The following is a 17,513-nucleotide window of genomic DNA, read 5'->3' on the forward strand; positions in this document are numbered from 1 at the left end:
CGGGCTCTGACACTCTCCAAAGGGTGGGTGGCTAGGACTTCAGCTGAGCCTGCTCCAGGTGGTTCGGCTGGGATGCCAGGGGTACTATCACCCTCCTTCCTGTCCAGTGAGAGGTCTGACTGTTCTACCCCATGGTGCCCTTCACCTTGAGGAGCCCCTGAACACACTCTCCAAGGGGCTCAGGAAAGTGTGAGAGCCCACATTTGGGGTAGCTGCATGCCCACTCAGCAGACACACTAACACAGTTATCGCTACCCCCAGTCAGGCTTCCTTGACCCCCAACTCTTCCCCCATGCCTTTCCCCACTGATGTCGATGTACCGGGAGGCAGTGGGTGGGGTAGGAAACAAGGAAAAGACTCATCTGGAGTCCTGGAGAAGGGGTGGAGCTACTTGTAGTTGTTATCCTTACTTGCCCTTTGGAAGGCAAATCTCAACTTTTACTGAGCTGAACTGGAAGAAAGTCACAGAAAGCCTAGATTTCTAAATAGCCACCTAACAGGGTCCTCCTCACCAATGGGTCAGCTCCCAGTGATTCCTGGCAAGCGACTGGCCTCCAGGAGGAGGGCAGTTAGGGCCCGTAAATCCCGTGCTGTCTGAGAGCAGTGAGGGAGAGCACGGAGCAACAGCCCTCCCACGCAGGAAGCCTGGTCCACATTCCCCTGCAGGCCTGTGTAACTCAGGGCTCTGATACTGAGGCTGACACGCAGGGTGACTGGACTGGACAGTTGCCGCAGTAGCCGCGGGCTCTCGGTTCACGAAGGCTCCATGGCTTGCTGTTGCCACCTGAACACACAGAGCCACTGTGAGGGGCCGGCCAAGCTGGACCACAGGCACAGTGTGGCCCCCGTCACTCATGTGAGAAATGGAAAGACACAGGCATAATGGGGCCACTGATGGACAAAGCAAACCTAGAGCTGCAACAGGTCATGGGAACACCTGTGCTTGTGCTGCACTGCGGCTTTTATGGTCTCCAAGAAAAGGAGAAATCACTGGGGAACACACTGCAGCTCAGCCTGGCCTGTTGGTGGGACAGCTCCAAGACAGAGCTGCCAGGCCAGGCCAGCCAAACAGGGCTGGGACATTGATTCTGCCCCTGGCCCTTGGCCCAGTCAAGCCAGAAGAGAGGCAACTCCTCTGCAAATGACAGAATAAAAAGTGGCGAACCTGGACTCACAAGTCAGGAACCTGAATACGGATGGATCGGAGGCATCCCCACTTCATATCCATACCCAGCCAAACAAACCCAGGCCCCCTGCAGCTCCAAACCAGTCCAGTGCAGTCTCAGATGGGCCTCTCACTAGACACGCTTAAGCATCTCCACCTCCAGAGTGACACAGGCTCACACCAGCTGTCAACCCCTGCTGCTTGTTGCCATGATCGCCAAAGTGAGCCGGATTGATCTGCCCCTCCTCCTCCCCCAGGCACTCGCCTCTCCAATTACCTTGTACAGGCAGCAGTGTGAGGAATGCTGATGGGCTCATTAGTCTGAGGGCCTGCCCACCCTCTCTGGCAGGCCCCAGCTCTCCCCATCTTTGAAGAACTGTGCGCAGGTGGGTCCCCTAAGACAATGTGACTCGAGCTGTCCTGACATGAGAACCGGGCTGTGCAATGGCACCCAGCCTAACCCTCACACACTGAGGGACCTGCAGTGGGAAGTCAAACAGGACGAACACGGGAAGGTGGTCCTTGAGCCAGCCCACTGACAGAGGGGCAGGGGCTTATGTCGACCTCCAGAATAGTGGCCCCTTGGAGGTCTCCAACAGGTCTCACAAAGGAGAAGCAAGGCCTTCCACACTCACCTATGGCCACACTTCTGGCCAAGTCCAATTCAGCACCTCCTGAGAAAGCGATCGGGACCTCCCTGGTGGCAATGTGGTTAAGACTCCGTGCTCCCAGTGCAAGGGACCCGGGTTCGATCCCTGGTCAGGAAACTAGATCCCACATGCATGCCGCAACTAAGAGTTCACATGCCGCAACTAAGGAGCCAGCGAGCCACAACTAAGGAGCCGGCAAGATGCAACTAAAGAGCCCTCAAGCAGCAACTGAGGCGCCCTCGAGCTGCAACTAAGGAGCCTGCCTGCTGCAACTAAGGAGCCCACCTGCCGCAACTGAGACCCAGCACAACCAAATTAAAAAAAAAAGAAAGCGATCAACACATGCAGACCAACCCACCTACTTCCCCAACATGCTTGGGCCTCTGGAGCCACATGAGTATGTCTGGCAGCCTCTGACTGACTGGCCAGGTAACATTCTGTTCCTCATATGCAGCCAAGTGAGGAAAAGAAAAACGGGAAATTCCCTGGCAGTCCAGTGGTTAGGATTCCACTCTTTCACTGCAGGGGGCACGGGTTTGACCCCTGGTCAGGGAACTAAGATCCCACATGCCGAACGGTGGAGCCAAAAGAAAGAAAAAGAAAAATGGGCATGAGGAAAAAGGAAAATGATAAACTGTCATGCCCTTCAGTTTCCACAGCTCTAACTGCCAGCTGTGGGTAGAGGACAGAACGTTTGCCTCAGTATACTTGGGGCCAGATCAGGGACACACGTAAGCCTCAGGTGGGTGGCAGAAGGGACAGGCCCCAGGTACCACCTGGCCAGTCTCCTAGAGGCTTCCACCCATTTCTGGGCTGGCAGAGGGCATGGGGCATGAAAGGGAATATCAAAATGTCAGTCGGCCTTGCCTCCAGACACTCAGGTCTCAGGCAGAGGACAGCTGCAATACTCAGGGTGACAGCCCGCACTCTCCTGTCCACAAGTCAGTCTTTCATGAGCTGTGTGGGTGAGGGGTCCTGCCCCAAGAGGAGGACAAGAAGAGGCTGTAGGAGGAAGGGTGTCACCTCCACCCTGTTTCTGACCATCGAGCTGGCCGCCTTTCTGCCTACCCTGTAACCCCCAGAGTCCTTGCAGTTCGGATACCTATTCCTGATGCTGTAACAGCAGAGAAACCAATCGGGTAGAAGAAGGATCTCCCCCATAAGCGCTTCCTAACCAACTTCACCCTCCTCATCGCCCTGCTTCTGTGGGACCAGTCACTCCTGGTGACACTCAGCAGCTGAATCCAACTCTACCTTCAGAGGGAGGCACCAGACCAGAAAGGGTTTGCCACTCCAGCTCAGAGGACATACTTCCTCCCGTCCCAGTCTCATTCACTTGCTCTAGCTCTAATGTCACAAGGGCCTGGCAAGAATGTTACCCAAGCTACTTCCATGGTCCTGCCTTGAGCCCCAGGGCTAAGGGAACAAGGGCTGGAACCAGCTTTCGAGGCCTAGGCTGCAGAGGGAGGAGGAAGCTGCTTCCTTCCAGCAGCAAACCCAGCTCACGGGGCTTACCCTAGACTCCCTCTGGTAAGCAGGTCTGACGGCTCTCAAGTAAGGGGAGAAAAAGGCCTAGCATCTCTTTGGGATGGCATCTGAGTGACAGATTGAAGTGTTGGGCTGGAAGCCCAGTGACCTGCGTTCTAGGTCTACCGTCTCGGCTGACCGTAAAGAAATCACATCCTCCTCACTGTTAATATGAAGGAGCTGAATACAATGAATTCTAAGTCTCTTCCAGTTTATAAAGTCCTGGGTTGTAAGAAGATGGCTCCCCATCTTTTTTACCCACTTGGCCGCATGTGAGGAAGAGAACTAGAGCATCTAACGTTTAAGCTGACTTGACGTCTTGACCTTTATGCGTTCTCTTCCAGCCCATGATGACACTGGGGAAGGTTCCCTGGCAGAGAAGGAAGCCCAGGCAAAGAGATGCTAGGGGAAGAAGGGGGAGAAAGAAGCCTGGGTTTTGCTCCCATGACTCAATTCTTCCCTCAACTTTGTCTCAACATGTCTCTTCAGATCCAGCATTCCCACATTCACAGCCCTCCTTCCTGTACTGACATGGGCCTGAATGAGAGCAGAGAGAAAGGCACAGAGGAAATTCTGGGAAATGGAGCTTCAGGTTTACTCAGGAGAGCAGAACTATTAGTGTGATAAGAACAGCACACTTTGATGTTAACCATGAAGAAAAGTGTTTTGAAAAAATCAGCACAATTAGACACTGTGGGGCTGTAGAGCCAGCATCTCCTCCTCTGGTCAAGACACTCACCATCCTGGTGTCTGGACTTCCAGAACAGACAGTATCCACCACGCTGAGACCACGCTGTGGGTGGGGGGACCTGAGCAGCAGAAAAGAGAAAGATGTTGAGGGAGAGAGGCTGACAGGAGAAAAAGGAGGAAGATAATAGAGGTTTAAAAAGAGGCAGAGGAGCTTCCCTGGTGGCGCAGTGGTTAAGAATTCACCTGCCAATGCAGGGGACACGGGTTCGAGCCCTGGTCCAGGAAGATCCCACATGCTGCGGAGCAACTAAGCCTGTGCGCCACAACTACTGAGCCTGCACTCTAGAGCCCACGAGCCACAACTACTGAGCCCACGTGTTGCAACTACTGAGCCTGCGCACTAGAGCCCGCGTGCCACAACTACTGAAGCCTGCGCGCCTCAAGCCCATGCTCCGCAACAAGAGAAGCCGCCGATATGAGAAGCCCACGCACCGCAATGAAGAGTAGCCCCTGCTCAACACAACTAAAGAAAGACCGCGCACAGCAGTGAAGACCCAACGCAGCCAAATATAAATAAATAAATAAATAAATATATATATATTAAAAAAAAGAGGTGGAGAATCTTGAAGATAAAAATAAATGAGAAAAGGCATGACAACTTAAAGGATGGTAAAGCTGCGTTCTAAAACTTGAGATGGGGACTTCCCTGGCAGTCCAGTGGTTAAGACTCTGTGCTTCCAATGCAGGGGGTGTGGGTTCAATCCCTGGTTGAGGAACTAAGATCCCACATGCTGTACAGTGCAGCCAAGAAAATATTTTAAATTATTAGAGAAATGCAACTCAAAACTACAAGGAGGTATCACCTCACACCGGTTAGAATGGGCATGATCAGAAAATCTACAAACAACAAATGCTGGAGAGGGTGTGGAAAAAAGGGAACCCTCTTGCACTGTTAGTGGGAATGTAAATTGATACAGCCACTACGGAGAACAGTATGGAGGTTCCTTAAAAAACTAAAAATAGAACTACCATATGACCTAGCAATCCCACTACTGGGCATATACCCTGAGAAAACCATAGTTCAAAAAGACACATGCACCCCAAGGTTCACTGCAGCACTATTTACAATAGCCAGGACATGGAAGCAACCTAAGTGTCCACTGACAGATGAATGGATAAAGAAGATGTTGCACATATATACAATGGAATATTACTCAGCCATAAAAAGAAACGAAATTGAGTTATTTGTAGTGCGGTGGATGGACCTAGAGTGTCATACAGAGTGAAGTTAAGTCAAAGAGAAAAAAACAAATACCGTATGCTAACACACATATATATGGAATCTAAAAAAAAATTGTTCTGATGAACCCAGGGGCAGGACAGAAATAAAGACACAGACGTAGAGAATGGACTTGAGGACACGGAGGGGGGAAGGGTAAGCTGAGACCAAGTAAGAGAGTAGCACTGACATATATACACTATCAAATGTAAAATAGCTAGCTAGTGGGAAGCAGCTGCATGGCACAGGGAGATCAGCTCTGTGCTTTGCAACCAACTAGAGGGATGGGATAAGGAGGGTGGGAGGGAGACGCAAGAGGGAGGGGATATGGGGATATATGTATGCATATAGCAGATTCACTTTGTTATACAGCAAAAACTAACACAACACTGTAAAGCAATTATACTCCAATAAAGATGTAAAAAAAAAAAAGACACATGCACCCCAATGTTCACTGCAGCACCACTTACAATAGCCAGGTCTTGGAAGCAACCTAAATGCCCAACGACAGACGAATGGATAAAGATGTGGTACATATATACAACGGTATATTACTCAGCCATAAAAAGGGAACAAAACTGGGTCATTTGTAGAGACATAGACGGATCCAGAGACTGTCATACAGAGTGAAGCAAGTCAGAAAGAGAAAAACAAATATCGTATATTAATGCATATATGTGGAATCTAGAAAAATGGTACAGATGAACCAGTCTGCAAGGCAGAAATAGAGACACAGATGTACAGAACAAACGTATGGACACCAAGGGGGGAAAGTGGGGGCTGGGGATGGTGGGATGAATTGGGAGATTGGGATTGACATATATACACTAATATGTATAAAATAGATAACTAGAGTGAAGTTAGTCAGAAAGAGAAAGACAAATACCGTATGCTAACACATATATACGGAATTTAAAAAAAAAATGTCATGAAGAACCTAGGGGCAAAACGGGAATGAAGACGCAGACCTACTTGAGAATGGACTTGAGGATATGGGGAGGGGGAAGGGTGGGCTGTGACAAGGCGAAAGAGAGGCATGGACGTGTATACACTACCAAACGTAAGGTAGATAGATAGTGGGAAGCAGCCGCAGAGCATAGGGAGATCAGCTCGGTGCTTTGTGACCGCCTGGAGGGGTGGGATGGGGAGGGTGGGAGGGAGGGAGATGCATGAGGGAAGGGATGTGGGAACAGATGTATATGTATGACTGATTCACTTTGTTATAAAGCAGAAACTAATTAAAAAAATAAATAAATAAACTTAAAAAAAAAAATAGATAACTAATAAGAACCTGCTGTATAAAAAATAAATAAAGTTCAAAAAAAATAATAATAAATAAAAAAAATAAAACTTGAGATGAATAACAAAATGAAATCTTGCTCCCCAACCTGTCCCTGCCCAGAGTCTGCAAAGTGAAGGACAGGGACAGGAGGGAGACAGAGTGCAACTCAAGAGTGAGGAAGGATGCTGTGTGCCTGTTCTGTAATCAGGGATGTTGGCAACCTGTGTCAGCAACCAAGTAATGTCTGCTTTTAACAATGTCCTGGGCCCACCAGAGTAACACCCAGCTCTACCCACCACCAGTCCCTCCCATCAGAAAGCCTGCACAAGTCTCTTAGATAGCCTCATCCACCAGAGGGCAGACAGCAGAAGCAAGAAGAACTACAATTCTGCAGCCTGTGGAAGGAAAACCACATTCACAGAAAGACAGACAAAATGAAAAGGCAGAGGACTTTGTACCAGAGAAGGAACCAGATAAAACCAGAAAAACAACTAAATGAAGTGGAGATAGGCAACCTGCCAGAAAAAGAATTCAGAATAATGATAGTAAAGATGATCCAGGACCTCGGAAAAAGAATGGAGGCAAAGATCGAGAAAATGCAAGAAATGTTTAACAAAGATCTAGAAGAATTAAAGAACAAACACCTAGAAGAATTAAGGAACAAACAAACAAAGATGAAGAATACAATAACTGAAATGAAAAATACAGTAGAAGGAATCAACAGCAGAATACCTGAGGCAGAAGAACGGATAAGTGACCTGGAAGACACAATGGTGGAATTCACTGCCAAGGAACACAATAAAGAAAAAAGAATGAAAAGAAATGAAGACAGCCTAAGAGACCTCTGGGACAACATTAAACACAACAACATTTGCATTATAGGGGTCCCAGAAGGAGAAGAGAGAGAGAAAGGACCAGAGAAAATATTTGAAGAGATTATAGTTGAAAACTTCCCTAACATGGGAAAGGAAATAGCCACCCAAGTCCAGGAAGTGCAGAGAGTCCCAGGCAGGATAAACCCAAGGAGAAACACGCCGAGACACATAGTAATCAAACTGACAAAAAAGGAAGACAAAGAAAAATTATTGAAAGCAGCAAGGGAAAAACGACAAATAACATACAAGGGAACTCCCATAAGGTTAACAGCTGATTTCTCAGCAGAAACTCTACAAGCCAGAAGGGAGTGGCACAATATATATAAAGTGATGAAAGGGAAGAACCTACAACCAAGATTACTCTACCCGGGGGCAATACTGTATGCTAACACATATATATGGAATCTTAAAAAAAAATGGTTCTGAAGAACCTAGGGGCAGGACAGGAATAAAGATGCAGACGTAGAGAATGGACTTGAGGACACAGGGAGGGGGAAGGGTAAGCTGGGACGAAGTGAGGGAGTGGCATGGACATATATACACTACCAAATGTAAAATAGATAGCTAGTGGGAAGCAGCTGCATAGCACAGGGAGATCAGCTCGGTGCTCTGTGACCACCTAGAGGGGTGGGATAGAGAGGATGGGAGGGAGACACAAGAGGGAGGAGATATGGAGATATATGTATGGGAGGGAGACACAAGAGGGAGGAGACATGGAGATATATGTATATGTACAGCTGATTCACTTTGTTATAAAGCAGAAACTAACACACCATTGTAAAGCAATTATACGCCAATAAAGATGTTAAAAAAAACAAAAAAGATTACTCTACCCGGCAAGGATCTCATCAGATTCGATGGAGAAATCAAAAGCTCTACAGACAAGCAAAAGCTAAGAGAATTCAGCACCACAAAACCAGCTCTACAACAAATGCTAAAGGAACTTCTCTAAGTGGGAAACACAAGAGAAGAAAAGGACCTACAAAAACAAACCCATAACAATTAAGAAAATGGTAATAGGAACATACATATCAATAATTACCTTAAACATGAATGGATTAAATGCTCCAACCAAAAGACACAGGCTTGCTGAATGGATACAAAAACAAGACCCATCTATATGCTGTCTACAAGAGACCCACTTCAGACCTAGGGACACATACAGACTGAAAGTCAGGGGATGGAAAAAGATATTCCATACAAATGGAAATCAAAAGAAAGCTGGAGTAGCAATACTCATATCAGATAAAATAGACTTTAAAATAAAGAATGTTACAAGAGACAAGGAAGGACACTATATAATGATCAAGGGACCAATCCAAGAAGAGGATATAACAATTATAAATATATATGTACCCAACACAGGAGCACCTCAATACATAAGGCAACTGCTAACAGCTATAAAAGAGGAAATCGACAGTAACACAATAATAGTGGGGGACTTTAACACCTGATTTACACCAATGGACATATCATCCAGACAGAAAATTAATAAGGAAACACAAGCTTTAAATGACACAATAGACCAGATAGATTTAATTGATATTTATAGGACATTCCATCCAAAAACAGCAGATTACACTTTCTTCTCAAGTGCACACGGAACATGCTCCAGGACAGATCACATCTTGGGTCACAAATCAAGCCTCGGTAAATTTAAGAAAACTGAAACCATATCAAGCATCTTTTCCAACCAAAACACTAGGAGATTAGAAATCAATTACAGGGAAAAAAAAAACGTAAAAAACACAAACACATGGAGGCTAAACAATACGTTACTAAATAACCAAGACATCACTTAAGAAATCAAAGAGGAAATCAAAAAATACCTACAGACAAATTACAATGAAAACACGATGATCCAAAACCTATGGGATGCAGCAAAAGCAGTTCTGAGAGGGAAGTTTATAGCAATACAAGCCTACCTCAAGAAACAAGAAAAATCTCAAATAAACAATCTAACCTTACACCTAAAGGAACTAGAGAAAGAAGAACAAACAAAATCCAAAGTTAGTAGAAGGAAAGAAATCATAAAGATCAGAGCAGAAATAAATGAAATAGAAACAAAGAAAACAAGAGCAAAGATCAATAAAACTACAAGCTGGTTCTTTGAAAAGATAAACAAAATTGATCAACCTTTAGCCAGATTCATCAAGAAAAAGAGGGAGAGGACTCAAATCAATAAAATTAGAAATGAAAAAGGAGAAGTTACAATGGACACCGCAGAAATACAAAGCATCCTAAGAGACTACTACAAGCAACTCTATGCCAATAAAATGGACAACCTGGAAGAAATGGACAAATTCTTAGAAAGGTATAACCTTCCAAGACTGAACCAGGAAGAAACAGAAAATATGAACAGACCAATCACAAGTAGTGAAATTGAAACTGTGATTAAAAATCTTCCAACAAACAAAAGTCTAGGATCAGATTGCTTCACAGGTGAATTCTATCAAACATTTAGAGAAGAGCTAACACCCATCCTTCTCAAACTCTTCCAAAAAATTGCAGAGGAAGGAACACTCCCAAACTCATTCTATGAGGCCACCATCACCCTCATACCTAAACCAGACAAAGATACTACAAAAGAAGAAAATTACAGACCAGTATCACTGATGAATATAGATGCAAAAATCCTCAACAAAATGCTAGCAAACAGAATCCAACAACACATTAAAAGGATCAAACACCATGATCAAGTGGGATTTATCCGAGGGATGCAAGGATTCTTCAATATATGCAAATCAATCAATGTGATACACCATATTAACAAACTGAAGGATAAAAACCATATGATATCTCAATAGATGCAGAAAAAGCTTTTGACAAAATTCAACACCCTTTTATGATAAAAACTCTCCAGAAAGTGGGCATAGAGGGCACCTACCTCAACATAATAAAGGCCATATACGACAAACCCACAGCAAACATCATTCTCAATGGTGAAAGACTGAAAGCATTTCCTCAAAGATCAGGAACAAGACAAGGATGTCCACTCTCACCACTATTATTCAACATAGTTTTGGAAGTCTTAGCCACAGCAACCAGAGAAGAAAAAGAAATAAAAGAAATACAAATTGGAAAAGAAGAAGTAAAATCGTCACTGTTTGCAGATGACATGATACTATACATAGAGAATCCTAATGATGCCACCAGAAAACTACTATAGCTCATCAATGAATTTGGTAAAGTTGCAGGATACAAAATTAATGCACAGAAATCTCTTGCATTCCTATACACTAACAACGAAAGATCAGAAAGAGAAATTAAGGAAACACTCCCATTCACCACTGCAACAAAAAGAATAAAATACCTAGGAATAAACCTACTTAAGGAGGTAAAAGACCTGTACTCAGAAAACTATAAGACACTGGTGAAAGAAATCAAAGACGACACAAACAGATAGAGAGATATACCATGTTCTTGGATTGGAAGAATCAATATTGTGAAGATGACTATACTGCCCTGCCGCCGCGGAGCCGCGCGGAGGCGGAGGCGCGGGTGCACTCAAGATTCGGCTCCACCGGTAACCCACCGCCATGGCCGAGGAAGGCATTGCTGCTGGAGGTGTAATGGACGTTAATACCGCTCTGCAAGAGGTGCTTAAGACCGCCCTCATCCACGATGGCCTAGCACGTGGAATTCGCGAAGCTGCCAAAGCCTTAGACAAGCGCCAAGCCCATCTCTGTGTGCTTACGTCCAACTGTGATGAGCCTATGTATGTCAAGTGGTGGAGGCCCTTTGTGCTGAGCACCAAATCAACCTGATTAAGGTTGATGACAACAAGAAACTAGGGGAATGGGTAGGCCTCTGTAAAACTGACAGAGAGGGAAAACCCCGTAAAGTGGTTGGCTGCAGCTGTGTGGTGGTTAAGGACTATGGCAAAGAGTCTCAGGCCAAGGATGTCATCGAGGAGTACTTCAAATGCAAGAAATGATCAAATAAAAAAACTGGGCTCTTGTTCCTCAAAAAAAAAAAAAAAAAAAAAAAAAGATGACTACACTACCCAAAGCAATCTACAGATTCAATGCAAACCCTATCAAATTACCAGTGGCATTTTTTACAGAACTAGAACAAAATATCTTAAAATTTGTATGGAGACACAAAAGACCCCAAATAGCCAAAGCAGTCTTGAGGGAAAAAAATGAAGCTGGAGGAATCAGACTCCCTGACTTCAGACTATACTACAAAGCTACAGTAAAGAAGACAATATGGTACTGGCACAAAAACAGAAATACAGATCAATGGAACAGGATAGAAAGCCCAGAGACAAACCCACACACCTATGGTCAACTAATCTATGACAAAGGAGGCAAGGATATACAATGGAGAAAAGACAGTCTTTTACAATAAGTGGTGCTGGGAGAACCGGACAGCTACATGTAAAAGAATGAAATTAGAACACTCCCTAACACCATACACAAAATAAACTCAAAATAACTCAAAATGGATTAGAGACCTAAATGTAAGACCAGACACTATAAAACTCTTAGAGGAAAACATAGGAAGAACATTCTTTGACATAAATCACAGCAAGATCTTTTTTGATCCACCTCCCACAGTAATGGAAATAAAAACAAAAATAAACAAATGAAATCTAATGAAACTTAAAAGGAAACTACAATCAAGATGAAAAGACAGGGCTTCCTTGGTGGCGCAGCGGTTAAGAATCCGCCTGCCAATGCAGGGGACATGGGTTCGAGCTCTGTCCGGGAAGATCCCACATGCCGTGGAGCAACTAAGCCCGTGCGCCACAACTACTGAGCCTGCGCTCTAGAGCCAGCGTGCCACAACTGAAGCCCACATGCCTAGCGCCCATACTCCGCAACAAGAGAAGCCACTGCAATGAGAAGCCCCCGCTCACCGCAGTTAGAGAAAGCCCGCGTGCAGCAACGAAGACCCAACACAGCCAAAACTAAATAAATTAAATAAATACATTTTTTTTACAAAGTTGAGAAAAGACAACGCTCAGAATGGCAGAAAATATTTGCAAATGAGAAACAAAGTATTAAACTCCAAAATACATAAATAGCTCATGCAGCTCAATATTTAAAAAACAACCCAATCAAAAAATGGGCAGAAGACCTAAATAGACATTTCTCCAAAGAAGACATACAGATGGCCAAGAAGCACATGAAAAGCTGCTCAACATCACTAATTATTAGAGAAATGTAAATCAAAACTACAGTGAGGTATCACCTCACACCAGTCAGAATGGGCATCATCAGAAAATCTACAACACCAAATGCTGGAGAGGGTGTGGAGAAATTGGAACCCTCTTGCACTGTTGGTAGGAATAAATTGATACAGCCACTATGGAGAACAGAATGGAGGTTCCTTAAAAAACTAAAAATAGAATTACCATATGACCCAGCAATCCCACTACTGGGCATATACCCAGAGAAAACCATAATTCAAAAAGACACATGCACCCCAATGTTCACTGCAGCACTATTTACAATAGCCAGGTCATGGAATGCCCATAAATGCCCATCGACAGACAAATGGATAAAGAAGATGTGGTACATAGATACAATGGAGTATTACTCAGCCATAAAAAGGAACGAAATTGGGTCATTTGTAGAGACGCAGATGGATCTAGAGACTGTCACACAGAGTGAAGCAAGTCAGAAAGAGAAAAACAAATATCGTATATTAACGCATATATGTGGAAGCTAGAAAAATGGTACAGATGAACTGGTTTGCAGGGCAGAAACAGAGACACAGATGTAGAGAACAAATGTACGTACACCAATGGGGGAAAGTGGTGGGGGGATGAATTGGGAGATTGGGATTGACATATTTACACTAATATGTATAAAACAGATAACTAATAAGAACCTATGGTATAAAAAATAAATTAAATTAAAAAAAAAAAAGAACAAAAAAAAAACAATGTCCTGGAACAGCCCTAGAAGGTTCTGGATTTCAGAGCTAGCTACATAATGGTCTCTTCTATCTCCACTCAAGGGTTCTGCTGAAGTGAGGTGATTTCCAGGGCCTGTTTTTTTTTTTTTTTTAACTTCTTCCCATTCTAATTTCTGAGGCAGTTTGGATCCCTGGTGGCTGTCAGCATATCACCCGTACTGTGGCCTCTGTCCCCAGAGGTTTGTGTCCCTGGAACCCTGGGTACAAAGTACTCAGCTCAGGGCAGGCACTAGGTCTACATGGGTTGGCAGGATGAGTGAAGAGACGAAGGTGACTCAGTCTCCTGCTCCAGGCTGGTTGGGCCATGCTGCAGCAAAGCTCAGGTCTAGGCACCACAATCGCACTGGGAGACAGAGACATCTACGAGGAAGGAGAGTCTGGAGAGGCACGGCTGTGGGGTGTGGTTGGATCAGGTCACCTTTAACCACCTCAGTGGGGGCAGGCAGGGGATGAGCGTGGGAGGTCATAAGCAGATTCTTAAAGAGGTCAGAATGTGGGAGAAACAAGAGCCCCAGCAGGTCCCAGAGGAACTCAAGGGCCTAGAAGCAATAGGGCCTGTGAAAGGGCAGAGCTATCGAGGTGGAGACAGACAATGGGAAGAGCAGGAGAGGGAGGGGATGGATAGGGCACCAGAAGCTGCTCTGAACGCAACCCACAATATACCCCTTTGTTGGAGGATACCTCAGCAGGGGGGTGGGAAACAGCAGTAATGAAAGGACCTTGGGATAACGAGATGCTGTAGGTGGTCGGAGCAAGACGTTTTGGCAAAAATGCTAAATGCAACAATGTGGGGATATGGGCATGTTTCTGCCACCACAGGAGGTGAGTGTGTTACCAGGGCAACAACAGCAGAGGGATGCCAAGAGGATGGGGCTCCAGGGAGCCAAGCGGTGGCCCAGGGGTGGCACATGAGCCCCTGTCCACACTGGCCATGGGAACACGAGGCAATTAAAGGCATCCAGCGGAATCCAAGCACGAGCCCAGAAATACACCACCTGCCTCCTTGCATTCTGCTCTGCTGCCCACACACGTCCAGTCTCCAGCTCTGCCACGTCCCCTGTGCAGTCCACCCCATGGCTCTGGGGCAAGGTCTTATCCCTGCTCACCTGGCCGCTCCGTCAGAGCATATGAAGCAGGCTGCATGAGCAGTCGCCACAGGCGCTGGCGCCCTTCACGTGGAGAGCACCAGAACACACCACATGCCCTGCACTTCATTTTACCCTCAACATCCCAGGGTAGAATGGCAAGTGTCAGAGTCACTTTATGAAGTGGCAAACAGCTGGGATGGGAATGTAAATGTCAGCTCTGGCTCTGGGCACTCATCCTATTGCAGGGCTATCAGAACTACCACATGGTGTAACTCACAGCCCCTGAGCAAGTGCCCCTTGGCCCAAGTTGATGGATGGTCAGCCTGCAGCCCAGAAACCCACCCCTGGAAGGCCACCTCCCACCAACACAATCCCCCGGGAAGTGGCAGATCGGTCCTGCGGGTGAGCTTCGTCTCCCACCAGGATTCTGTCCTCCGCCTGGCAGCACTCACTCTCCTGAACAAGGCTCTGAGAACCTTTGCCCAAGCCCACCTGTTCCTGGCGCAGTCACCTGGGCTCGCCCACAGCTCAGAGACTGCCCAAGCAGAGGAGGGTGACAATTAAAAGTTGCTAAACGTGGCAGACAGCAAAGCTGCTGATGGCATCACTCTGTCATCATTCCCACAAGAGCCTCTTCATCCATCCTGCCTCTAGGAATAGAACTCTTGACAAAAGCAATAACGTTAGGCCCACAACGTCGCATTTCATGTCAGGTGAATCACAGAATCTCCAAGTTGGCGGGACCATAACAGTCCTCTAGTACGGTCTACAGATGGTGACTCACCTTCTGTGTCACTCCTTATAAAGCAGCTGCTCCAGGCCTCCCATGACAGGAAGCTCCCTCTTTCAAGGTGACTCTTTGTGTCTTCAAACTGCTCTCACACTCACAAAGGCCCTCCTCACATCTGGCCAACATGTATCTCCCGATCACTTCCAACATGACCCTAGCTTGGCCCTCGCCACTCCAGCACCTCCAGTCACTGGATAAAAATTCAGATTTCTCCTCTCAAAATCACCTGTTACAGGCTTCCCTTTCCAGAACTCTCTCCTCTTCCAAGATTCCTACATTTGCTTCTAAGCAGGTCTGGCCAACAACTCCCTAAGTGCATCTCCAGCAGGCTCCCCACTTCTTCCTGGAGCCCAGCCCCAGAAGAGAACACTCCCAGCCAGCAGGAGCAGCCTAGTCTACCTGACAGTCACTTCTGGGTCCTTGCCCAGGGCCTCACCAGCAACCACTGGTGCTTCCCTCAAGAGAAGCAGGAGAAAGTATTGGGAGCATATGTATTGATACACATGCTGTCCTCAAGAACGTTACAGGCCGGGGAGGGAAAAGATGTCCACAGATGACAGCCTGGGAAAGTGCTGAAACAAAGACTCCAGCAGCACGCTGAGGCGTATGTGTCAGGGAAAGTAGACTGTGGGCATGGGAAGGCCAAGAACTCTGAAGCCAAGATGGCCTGGATTCAAATCCCAGGCCTGCCACCCTCTGTGAGACCCTGGACAAGCTACTTAACCTCACTAGCCTCAGTTTACTAATCTATAAAATGAGGGGATTATACCCACTGACAAGATTATTGTAGAGATTAGACATGCTGGGTGTAGAACCCTCAGACCTGTGCCTGGTACTCAGTAGGCTACACAATGGCAATGGTTGGCATGATTCTTAATGGAAGCAATCTTTGAATTGGATGATTGAGAGCCAGTCAAATTTCTTAGGCTGACATTGGGAACAGAGGGAAAATCCTGAGCAAAAGCATAGTGTGAGGAGTGAAAGGAGCAAACATCTCGGGCCCATGGTGTGTAGGGAATGGGGTGGAGCGTGGGGCCAGGGCTGGGGGCTAGAGTGTCAGCATTGTGGGGGGCAGGTGCCGAAGGAGGCCCCACTTGTGTGCATCCCTCCACTGCTGGGTCCCATGTGGGGATGTCAAAGCAGGACTCTACGCACCCTCCGGGGCAGAGGGCAGCTTGGGGTCTTTTCTCAATCTGCCTCGTAAGATGATGCTCCTCCTGCAGAGCTGCAGAAGGGCTCTGCCCCCCAACTCCTTCTCTTTCTAAACTATGGCTCACATGTACTATGTTGAGCCCACTCGCTAGAATCCTTGATCTGACCCAAACGTCCCCAGGACACCAGGCTCCCCCATTCCGAACTGGGATTATTCCAACAGCCCCCAGTTAGTTTCCCTCCAGCTAGTCTCCCACAACACTTCCTGTTACATTTCCCCTTCACTGTCAAGAACCCAGAGGGCTCCCTCCCACCTAATGCTTGGAATCTCCAAATAATCCCTGGCAATCCAGAGCTCCCAGCAACAAACACCAGGCCTGGCCCAGCCTCATCAACCTCTGCTGTTATTCCCACACAATCTCCTGTTTATTCTGGAGCACAGTGAGCAATATCCCCTTCTCTGAGCTTCCTCCTCCTCAAAACCCACCTCCTGAAGGAAGTCCTCTATTCAAGTCCACAGAAACTACTGAGCCTGAAAGAGGGCTGCATGGATAGAGCCCCTGGGAAACAAGCACACCAGACAGTGTGGTATACATGAGAAACCACTATAAGGGGGCAGGGTGCCTATTAGAGGGGCACCAAGTGCCATGGGACTTACTGTCAGGTGAGGAATGCACACCTCCAAACCCTGCTGAGTTCAAAGTGGGCAGTCCCTTATTTGCACAAGAAGCTAGATGCAAACACCTCCCTGAGGCTCTCAGACAGGGCCTCGCTTACTCGGAATGCCTTCATAAGGGCAAATGACCATCACACAGTAGAAGACAGATGGTTGGGTGAGGATGGGGGCAGGGCCCAGTCCTAAGAAGGGGGGCCAATCCACTACCTGACCTGCGCCCCATGGCCCATGTTCCAGACTGCCCAGGCCTGTGATGGCATGTGCCTGCCAACAAGGGTTCATTCTGTGGCCATTTCCTATTCCTAGTCCTTTCTCCCGGGCAATCTCAAGTTTCATGGGGATGGGGAACAGGCCCTCATGTCTCTCTGCATCGTCCCCAGTGCACTTACGGGTAGGCAATTACAAGCAAAA

The 17,513-nt window shown here is 46.7% G+C and overlaps 2 protein-coding genes across 2 annotated transcripts in view; one reads left to right on the top strand and one right to left on the bottom strand.

Moving 5' to 3' along the window:
* The window catches only part of PSKH1 (protein serine kinase H1), a 37,510-nt gene that overhangs the window by 3,479 nt on the left and 16,518 nt on the right, over nt 1-17,513 (bottom strand). The window lies entirely within an intron of this gene.
* Nucleotides 10,937-11,445, top strand: LOC308606656 (small ribosomal subunit protein eS12-like). The gene is given in 2 exon segments (XM_081217798.1): nt 10,937-11,194; nt 11,197-11,445. Coding segments are annotated over 2 exon segments (396 nt in total). The 5' UTR covers nt 10,937-11,007; the 3' UTR covers nt 11,406-11,445.

Source organism: Mesoplodon bidens (assembly GCF_964165515.1).
Source record: "Mesoplodon bidens genome assembly, chromosome: 18".
NCBI lineage: Eukaryota > Metazoa > Chordata > Mammalia > Artiodactyla > Ziphiidae > Mesoplodon > Mesoplodon bidens.